At 54.0% G+C, this 9,820-nt stretch overlaps 4 protein-coding genes across 4 annotated transcripts; 2 read left to right on the forward strand and 2 right to left on the reverse strand.

Annotated features, from left to right (window-relative positions):
• Window positions 1-2,730: 2,730 nt before the first annotated feature.
• ENH_00003650 (hypothetical protein) lies at window positions 2,731-4,377 on the forward strand (the record flags this gene model as incomplete). Its single annotated transcript, XM_013578072.1, has 1 exon — window positions 2,731-4,377. The coding sequence occupies one exon, from the start codon at window positions 2,731-2,733 to the stop codon at window positions 4,375-4,377; it is 1,647 nt and encodes a 548-aa protein (XP_013433526.1).
• On the forward strand, window positions 3,794-4,894 carry ENH_00003660 (hypothetical protein, conserved; the record flags this gene model as incomplete). Its single annotated transcript, XM_013578073.1, has 1 exon — window positions 3,794-4,894. The coding sequence occupies one exon, from the start codon at window positions 3,794-3,796 to the stop codon at window positions 4,892-4,894; it is 1,101 nt and encodes a 366-aa protein (XP_013433527.1).
• Window positions 4,895-5,854: 960 nt separating this feature from the next.
• Window positions 5,855-6,253, reverse strand: ENH_00003670 (hypothetical protein, conserved; the record flags this gene model as incomplete). Its single annotated transcript, XM_013578074.1, has 1 exon — window positions 5,855-6,253. The coding sequence occupies one exon, from the start codon at window positions 6,251-6,253 to the stop codon at window positions 5,855-5,857; it is 399 nt and encodes a 132-aa protein (XP_013433528.1).
• A 2,084-nt stretch (window positions 6,254-8,337) lies between these two features.
• On the reverse strand, window positions 8,338-9,672 carry ENH_00003680 (Start domain protein , related; the record flags this gene model as incomplete). The annotated part of the gene is made up of 5 exons (XM_013578075.1): window positions 8,338-8,480; window positions 8,673-8,774; window positions 9,074-9,138; window positions 9,406-9,458; window positions 9,616-9,672. The coding sequence occupies 5 exons, from the start codon at window positions 9,670-9,672 to the stop codon at window positions 8,338-8,340; spliced, it is 420 nt and encodes a 139-aa protein (XP_013433529.1).
• Window positions 9,673-9,820: the final 148 nt, after the last annotated feature.

A 9,820-nucleotide genomic window follows, 5' to 3' on the forward strand; every position in this document is an offset into this window, starting at 1 on the left:
ATGCAGACAAACCCGCAGCGCCAGCGGGCAACCCCCTTCGCTCCCCAGTCGATTCCTAGCCAGCAATTTTCTCCAATCTTTTCCTGCAAAAGCAAAAGGAACGCGCAAAATCAGCGCAAGGGCGCAGCCTGAGACGCCGGCGTGCCCGCGGTGCCCCACATTCCGCACGAGCATCCGCCCGAACTTCCGGCGTTTTCCAACCCCTTTTGGGCTCCAAAAGAAGAAAATATGTAAATGAAATAGTTTTAGCGGCAGAGCTCAAGTAGGGGCGAGCAGGGCAAGCAGCACACGCCCAGTTTCCCGCGCTTCCCCCTGGGTCTGAACTCCCGCGGGGAGGCAACTTTGCAGCTTGCTTCATGCATGACGGCTTCAGCCACAGCGTAGGCACTTAAGCCCTTAAAGTGAAGAGCAGGAGAGGCTGAGCTGAGGCTGCAGCAGATCAGTGCAAAAGGGTGTTAGTTCCATATCATTAGGGGTGGCTCTCTGTGAGCTCGGGCTCACTGCGAACACCCTAAGCGCTGTTCATAATGAAGGACCCTTAGTAGGGAAGTGAAGCTGCAGCAATAAGAGATTTGTATGGCGTCTGCAGGCTGCGGAAGTTGTTTTGCTGCTGCAGCTTTCCTCGGCCTGAAGCGCTATTTGAACGCCGCTGGGATGTAGACTTCGGGCTGCGCAGGCCAGCAGGTGCAGATCCGCATTTAAATAGCCTTTAGGATCATCTTTAAACAGGAAATACTTTGAGTATTCCCAGGAAATACTTTGAGTATTCCACAAGAATATCTAGTTGAACGGGAGGTTGCATGCATGCATGTCTATACGAAGTTGTACAGTTGTTTGTTTCGTGAGTTCGATCCGTGCTTATATCTGAATTACTTGTCTACACAGAACATGAATACATATTTTGCATTATTATTGCATTTGAAACACAGTTACAGGCATACTTTATGGCTGGGTTCGGAAGCCACTGTTTGTCGATGGTCAGTGCAGGAATTTGCCTTAGCTCTGGAGGCACAGCGCTGTTTTTTGGTTTTATTGAACGAAATTATGTTTATTAAGTTTGAGTTCGTGTTCAAATGCATGCGGGATGCATGCGGCATGCATGCGGGATTTGCTTGTTTGCACCTTTTTGCTCCTTGCACATATGCTGAGTTCAGTTACTTTCGTCTTTGAAAACCGGAAATATTAAAATATTTCCATTTTCACCAGTTCTCCCGCAATAAGAAAGGCCCAGAAACAAATTAAGAAACAAATTAAGAAAGACTTCGTTGCAGCTTTCTGCACGAATTCAATGCGAGCTTTCTCATTCGCAGTCTGCTGTTGCAACTTTTCACGTTTCTCCAGCAAAAGGCGCTCGCTGCGTCTTTTCCATTTTCTTTTTTTTTCTATTTTGTCTGAAACAGATAAAGTTCTGGTTGTGTGGATCTCCTCAAGTGTTTTCAAATAAGCATATAAGTCTATTACAATTATATTTTGGATTTATTTCTTCCAGTTTTGCCCACCAGTGTATTCATTTATTGAGTATTTTATTTGAATTTGGCCGTTATGTTTTTGCCTTTCTGCCATTTCCTCAAGACAAGAGGAAAAGGGGAAATGACTTAGCGCATCTACTTACTTCGAAACCTCGGTGAAGGTACATTCTAGCCACGGCTAGCTACGGCTAGCTACAGCCAGCTGCAGCTAGCTACAGCTAGCTATGGCTAGCTACAGCTAGCTTTGGCTAGCTGCAGCTTGCTACGGCCAGTGACCGCTAGCCACAGGCGGCTACAGCTACAGCTAGCTACGGTTAGCTACAGCTAGCTACGGCTAGCTACAGCTAGCTGTAGCTAGCTGTACATGGGGGGAGCTAGCCACAGCTGCTTACAGCTCGCGCCTCGTGAAAAGAGAAAACAGGAAAGCAGGTGTCTTTGTGGCTCGCAGCTTCTGCGTGGGAAGTGTTGAGAGTTTCCCGAAAGAGTTGTAATGTGAAGTTTCTGGGCTGGCGGTTTTGTCTAAATTTAAACAAAGTGTTCTATTTAGATTTCTTTGTTGAAATTTGAACAGAAGGATTTATTCAGTTGTGACAATGAAGGCGAGCGAAGGGATCTACCACTCCCAGATATGTGGCCTTCTGCAAGGAGCAGGATCGCCCAGCAGCACAGCTGCAGCGAATGGCAATTTGGAAGCAGCAACAAATTAAAAAGCAATTTGGGACTTTAATAACGAAATTAAGTTGCGAAGTTGCGAAATTTGTGACTGCTGCGCATGCATTCCGCAGGCACCTGGAAGCCCCGGCAGGTTCCCCGTGTCCAGCCTCGACGGATCCGGAGTCAAACGAGAGAGCTATTGCTGCACATTTGAAACGGAAATGATTGGAATGCAAAAAGAGAGAACACTAACTAAAAAAGGCGAATAAAAGTGGCGTTTGAGGCCTTCGCAGACAACACTGAGCAGCAGCGCCGCGGTGGGGCTGGGTACGCCGCGCTGCGGCCTGGGTCGCCGCATGCGGAAAAGCGCCCCCGAAGCCCCACTGACATTTATTTTGTGCAAAATGACAAACTTTCGGATAATGTTTGCGACTTAGCATGTTTTCTTTGCCGCGGGTTCGCGGGAAAGGCGGGCGGCGTCCGCTGCGCGGTGTTGGTGGCGGTGGCCGCAGCGCTGGGGTTTCGCGCGGACTTGGGCTGAATCTGCGGGTTTTCGCGCGGATCTCGCGCTGATTTCGAATTGTTTTGAATAGTTTGGGACTTGCGGATGGTTTCGGAGCTTGCGGCGGGGAAAGTCGCGGCGGATCGGCCGCGGGCGCGGCTGCGTCGGCTGAGGGCGAAGGCGGAGCCGGCGGACGCTGCTGCTGCTGCTGCTGCTGCTGCTGCTGGCTGCTGCAGCAAGCTGGCGGGAGAGGAGCCGCCGCGGGAGCAGCAAGAAAAGAAAAGGGAGCTGCAGAAGCCCTCGAAGGCGGAGCGGATTCTGCTGCCCAGCGAAGACCCCGTGTACCGGCCTGCGCTGGCGCCCTCGCAGCTGCCGCTGGGCTTTTCGCAAGTGGCCGCCAGAGGCGAAGAGAGCTTCAGCGAGCAGCAGCAGCAGCTGCTGGCGCTGGGGGCCCCCGGGGCCACGGGGCTGTGGCGCATGCATGCGCGCAGCGGGCTGAAGTACCGCAAGGGCCCCTTCACGCAGGAGGAGCAGCAGCTGCTGCGGGAGGCGCTGCAGCAGCTGGCGCAGCAGGAGGGCCTGGGTTCGGCGGAGGAGGCTGCGCGGAGCCTGGCGAGCGGCGGGGGCCCCCGGGGGGGCCCCCGGGGGGGCCCCCTGGGGGCCCCCCTGGGCGCCGCGGCGGGGGGCCCCCCGGGGGCCCCCCGGGGGCCCCCCGGCCGCTTCCAAGCCGTCGCCCGCTGCCTCCCCGAACGCCCCTTCGCCTCCATCTACGGCTACCTGCGCCGCAGCATGGCTGCGGGGGTGCGGAGGGGCCCCTGGGGGCCCCTCGAGACGCTGCAGCTAGCTGAGCTAGCCAAGCAGCTAGCTGGCCCGCGGCGGGGCTGCTGGGTGAAGATTGCTGCAGTGCTTAACCGGCGGCCCGCAGACGTTTGCGACAAGTGGCGGGCCATTGCCCCGCGGCTGAGTCACTACGAGGCCCTGGCCCGCAGGGCGCTGCGGGAGGCCCCTGCTGCTGCTGCTGGCGGTGCAGCAGCAAACTGGCGAGGAGCTGCCGGCCTTCGGAGTGCCCTGGCGCCGCATCCAGGCCGAGAACTTCCCGCAGCAAACGCATGCATTCTTGCGGAGGGAATACAACTTGCTGCTGCTGCCGCAGCTGCTGCAGCAGCGGATGGGCGCGGAGCCGCGGCCCGTGCTGCTGCGCCACCTGCTGCGCTGCTTCCAGCGGCTGCAGCAGCAGCAGCTGCCGCAGGGGCTGCGGGGAGTCGAATGGCTGGACATTTTGCCCCTGGCTCCTGCGCGGCTGCAGCGGGACTTGCTGGCAGCAGCAGCAGCAGGCTTGATGCGGGAGCGGGGGCTGGGGCTGGAGGCTGCGGTGCCGCTGCTGCTGCAGCAGCAGCAGCAGCAGCTCGCCGCCACCCGCAAGAAAGACGCAGCCAGGCTGCTGCGCGCTGCGCTGCCGCTGCAGCAGCAGCAAACCCTCCACGACCAAGTCCAGGCCAAGGCTGCTGCCAGGGGCTGGAGTCTCAAGAAGCAGCGCCGGAAGCTGCGGCGGGCCATTCGAAGAGCAGCAGCAGCAGAGCTGCAGCGCCTCAAGACACGGCTTGCTGCTGTCAGGGAGGCGCCCCTCAACGCGCCCCCCAAGGGCGTGCAGCACCAGCTCCGGGATCAGGCCAGGCCCCCCGCGATCGAGGACTGCAGCAGCAGCAGCAGCAGCAGCAGCAGCAGCAGCAGCAGCAGCCTGCTGGCACTTGAACAGGGGGGAACGGTCGGAGCCACTGCTGCGCTGCTCGACACGCCCTTCACAGCCTCCGAGCTGCCTCTGGCGGAAGCAGCGGAGAAGCGAGACGCGCAGCAGCAGACGCGTGCAGCTGCTGCTGCTGCAGCAGCAGCAGCAGCAGCAGCAGCAGCGGAAGCTGCAGCGGGGGAGGCCGAGGGCGACGAGAACGAGGCCGGGAGCAGCAAACTGCTGCAGCAAAGCGACGGAAGCGCGAAGAAGAGAAAAAGAAGCAGCAAGAAGCAGCAGCAAAAGGAGCTGCTGCTGCTGCCTTCCTCCAGTGCTTCCGAAAGTGAACAGGAAGCGGCGGTGCTTCCTGCAGCAAAAGAAAAACAAAAAGTCAAAAACAAAAACAAATCCAATTTTGAATTCAAAGAAAAAGACAAAAAGAAACAGAAAGTGAAAGAGCCGGAGGAGCTGCAGGCGGAGGTTTCCGAATCGCCGCAGAAGAAAAAGAAGAAAAAAAGAAAAGAATGCGACGAAGAGCCCACTTGAGTTCATTACTTTTCCTCTTTGCACAAATTCTTGTTTATTTGCATATATGAATTGCCACTGGGAACTTAAACTCAAGAAAATGGACTCTGCGAATATTTGCAACAACTGCATGAAGTTGAACTTGCAACTCCGCCAAAGTGGAAGGACAGCCTGACGATGCAGAAGTGCAAATATTTGCAAATGCAGAAATTTGCAACAAATTCAGACAATAATATTCATGCAAAAGTGCATATGCATGCACTTGTTCAACTGTGCAGAATATGCTTACCGCTGGTCCTGTGCGCGTGCTGCGGATCCGCAGAAACAGCAGGTAAACGCGCTTTAAAAGTGTGCTGGTGCTGCACATCTTTTAATTTCTTTTTAATTTCTTTTATTTAATTATTTTGCACTTTCTGGCCGTCATCGCCACGGGGGCGAGGCTGCGCGCCTCACCTGGTGGCTGTTCTTCCGCCATGCAAACATGCAGTGCATGCAAACAATTTAGACTTAAAGTGCATGCAAATAGTTTAGAATTTATAATAAACACAAATAGTTTAGAATTTATAATAAATACAAGTTGTAGAGTAAATGCAAATTATAATTGGACTTGCGTGGCAAAGAGATCCGGCAGCCTCAGTCAGTTCAGGTTCCCTGCAGCGCCGGCAGCTGATCTGTTCCCTTCTGCTGCACTTGGAAATAATTTTTCATTTTTAATTCAACTTCATTCCAAGACTTTGAAAAAAGAGTTCGAGTTAATTGAATTGATTGCAAGGAGGCGAGACTCTGCGCTCCCTGCGCATATTCGCCTGCGAAAATTCAAGCTGCTGCAGCAGCAGCTTCTGCTGCAGCAGCAGCTTCTGCTGCAGCAGCAGCTTCTGCTGCAGCAGCAGCTTCTGCCGCAGCAACAGCAACATGGTCTGCTGTTGCTTCTCGGCATGCCGCGCAGCTGTTGCTGCTGCTTCTGTTGCACGTTGCAAAGCCTCAATAGCTGCTGGTTTTTGCTGCTGCTCCGAGCTGTGCTGCTGCTGCTGCTGCTGCCAGCTCCTCTTCTGTGGGAAGCCGAGTCAACGGGTAAACAGTGTTAATTGCCGGAGTCGGAGAAACGGGCCCGGGGGCCCCTGGCGCCACTGGTGGGGGGCCCCCCCCAGGGGCCCCCACAGGGGCCCCCCCAGGGGCCCCCCCAAGGGGGCCCCAAGGGAGGCCCCAAGGGAGGCCCCAAGGGGCTGCCGCAGGGGGCCCCCCAGGGGGGCCCCCTTGGGGGCCCCCCTGGGGGCCCCCTTGGGGGCCCCCTTGGGGGCCCTGCTGGAGATTGAGGCGGGTGGGTAAGTTGAGTTCGGGGATTTCGGGTTCTTTGGAATAAAAGACTTCTGTGAATTCCATGAGCTGAAGAGAAGTGCAGTTAAGTTGTTGAGTGTTGAACTTGAAAAAAATTCAAGTTTTTGAACTTTGAACTTGAAAAAAATTCAAGTTTTTGAATTTTGAACTTGGGAAAAATTCAAGTTTTTGAATTTTGAACTTGAAAAAAATTCAAGTTTTTGAATTTTCAAGTTTTCGGCTTTCTGACTTTTACCCACAGCTTTCAGAATCTGCTCCGCCAAGTCCTCAGGGCCTGCAGAATGTTGAATTGAAATAAAAGTTAAATTTGAATTTTAAATTTAATGAATTTCAAATTTGAACTTCAAATTAATTTGAACTTCTCACTGGCCAGTTCTGCTTCTGTCTCAGTGCATTTTCGCCTGCATTGCTGGGGGAATTTAAAGTTGAATTTCTTTTTCGAAAATTCAATTTAATTTTTTGAAGTTTTTTGAAGTTTTTTGAAGTTTTTTGAAGTTTTTTGAAGTTCAGCATTTAATGGAGAATGAATTGGCCAAGAAATGAGGAAAAGTGGCATTTAATGGCATTTAATGCAGAATCAATTAAGACTTCTTTTGCAAGTTCAGCTCTTAATTCGGCCTTCTCTGCAGCAGCGCTCGTTATTGCGGCTTTCAGGCGCAGCAGCAGCAGCAGCAGCTGCTGCTGCTGCTGCTGCCAGTTACCAGCTGCGAGCGGTCTTCGCCGGGGCTTGCTGCAGAGTGGAAGTTGCTGCAGCAGCAGGTTTTGAAGTATGCTGCTGCCTTACGGATTCTGGAGACTGTCATGATGCAGCAAATCTCGCAGATGTCCTGGCCGCACTGCAGCAGACATTTGAATGGCTTTGCTGCTGCTGCTGCTGCTGCTGCTGCTGCGGACTTGCCTGCGCCTCTTCTGCTGCACTTGCACTTGCGATCGAAAACGCAGCGCAGCGCTCCTCCCTCGCCTCTGCCGAGTCGAAGCAGCAAAAATAAATCGAAGTCCAAGAGAATCGGAAAGCTGCAGCAGCCAAGCTGCAGCAGCCGAGCTGCAGCAGCCGAGCTGCAGCAGCTGAGCTGCAGCAGCCGAGCTGCAGCAGCCGAGCTGCAGCAGCAGCGCAGCAGCAGCAGCAGCGTACTCAGGCGGTGGAAGCTGCATTCACATTCCGGGGGGAGAGGGGGGTCGCCGCGCAGGGCCTCGTCGGCGGCGCAAACAGTTCCTGTTTGGAGAAAAAGAAAAAATTCAACTTCGCAAATTCGACTGAGTCCGAAAGCGCTGCGCAGTACCGTTGTGGACATCCGTGACTTGGGCGAACGGCCCGTCGGCGAGGGCGCTGGGGCCGAGCCCGCGCGGACTCCACGCGCGAACAAGTGCGAACTGCAGTGAAATTAAAGAGACAAAAACAAAAAGCATTTTGAAAAGCTTTGCAAAAAATGCAGCTTTCCGAGATCAGTTCAAGTTTCGCTTTCCGCGGCGAAACTTGAACGGAACTTGCGGCGGTGGTTGGGGTGTACGTACACCTCAGCCCGCGCAGCCACGCGCTCCAAGCCGCAAAACTCGCCGCACTTTTCTCTGTCCATTCCCAACTCGGCAAACGTGCAACAGCAGCACTTAAACGGTCTTTGCTTGCAATTCAACTTCCTTTTTCCGCCGAAGTCCTTCAAAAACCATTCCAAGTCTTCAGCGCTGCATGCGCAGCAGCAGCTCCAGCAGCAGGTCAACGCGCCCCCAGAAAGGCCGCACTCCGCGCAGCAGCAGCGCTTGGCTGCAGCAGCAGCAATTGGCTGCAGCAGCAGCACTTGGCTGCAGCAGCAGCACTTGGCTGCAGCAGCAGCATTTGGCTGCAGCAGCAGCACTTGGCTGCAGCAGCAGCATTTGGCTGCAGCAGCAGCACATGGCTGCAGCAGCAGCACATGGCTGCAGCAGCAGCACTTGGCTGCAGCAGCAGCACTTGGTTTAATGGAAGTGCAAGTCTTGAGTCTCGAGTCCAACAAGTCGCCTCCCCGCTCCAGCAGGCACCATCTCCTCGACTCTTGCTTTAATTATTCTTTAATTCTTTAATTCTTTTATTCTTTTTATTCTTTTATTTCTTTTATTCTTTTATTTTTTATTTTTATTTTTTATTTTTCTTTTCTTCAAGCTGTCGGGTTGTACGGCGGCACGTAGTTGCCGTGTTCCTTCATATAAGCCTTGCAGGCCTTCTTCAGATTTTCCACCCAACCCACGGGGGCCCTCGCGGCGGTGGTGTTGACAATCCACTGAGCCCATCCCGCAAACCCTAAACCCTAAACCCTAAACCCTAAACCCTAAACCCCAAACCCCTGACGCGACCCCCAGCAGCAGCAGCAGCAGCGGCAGCAGCACCAGGGGCAGCAGCAGCAGGAGCAGCAGCAGCAGCAGGAGCAGCAGCAGCGGCGGCGGCGCGCTGCTGCTGCTGCTGCTGCTGCGGGCCCGCGCCAGGTGTACGTACACCCGAGACGCACTTTGGGGATGAGACCTCTGACGTCAGTCTGCGCCAAAATGAAAAGAGTGGAGGAGTTTTCGTCGTCGGGCTTTTGCTGCATGATGTAGCCTGCAAAAAACAATGCCATTGGCAGCAAAAAGCGCAAAAAGAAACTTCTGACTTCTTTTTATTTCCCTCAAAAAGAATTAATGCAAAATTAAGTCCACCTCGGGTGTACGTACACCTGCGCCACGGCTCGGGTGTACGTACACCTGCGCCGCTGCGCCTGCGCCGCGCTCTCGGGAACTTGAACTGAATGAATTAAATGGAATTAATTAAATTATATTAATTAAATTAAATTAATTAAATTAATTTAATTTAATTAATTAAATTGAATTAATTAAATTCAACGAAGGCAGCAAACAAACCCGAAATCAAAGTCTCCGCTCTGACCACTCCGCTCCTCTCCGGCATCGAGGGATGGTCAGCCGACCTGCAGCCCCGTCAGCAGCAGCAGCAGCAGCAGCAGCAGCAGCAGCAGCAGCAACAGCAGCAGCAGCAGCAGCAGCAACAAACGCTAGATTGGGGTCGTCCCCTTTTGTGGAACCCCTGGAGCTTGAAAAGAACAGCAGGCTGTACATACACCTGAATGCCGTGCAAGAGTCTAAAACTAAATTAAAATTAAACTCAAAATTAAATTAAATTAAATTAAATTAAATTAAATTACAACTCTGTGGGGCCCCACAGGGGCAGCTCGGACCTCATAAGCATGCGGACGATTTTGGCCTCCGGGTCTTCTTCAGTTCTCCTCCACTGCAGCAGCACGCAGCTCTTAAACAGTTCCAATGCAGCAGCAGCAGCAGCAGCAGCAGCAGCAGCAGCAACAGCAACAGCAGCAGCAGCAGCAACAGCAACAGCAGCAGCAGCAGCAGCAGCGGCAGCAGCAGCGGCAGCAGCAGCAGCAGCAGACCTGCAAGAAGTCTCTGTTTGAAACTGGAAAGGGGGCCTTCATGAGGCAGTAAATCATTTCGCAGCCGTCCACGTCTTCCTCAATCACCCGGTAGTCCCCAAACGTCGTGTCCCTGCAGCCACCAGCAGCAGCAGCAGCAGCAGCAGCAGCAGCAGCAGCAGCATCAGCAGCTCGTCTCCCCCACAGCTCCCCCCACCTCCCCCCC

The sequence above is a fragment of the Eimeria necatrix genome, genomic scaffold, assembly GCF_000499385.1.
Source record: "Eimeria necatrix Houghton genomic scaffold, Enh_scaff10, whole genome shotgun sequence".
NCBI classification, from domain to species: Eukaryota; Apicomplexa; class Conoidasida; order Eucoccidiorida; family Eimeriidae; genus Eimeria; species Eimeria necatrix.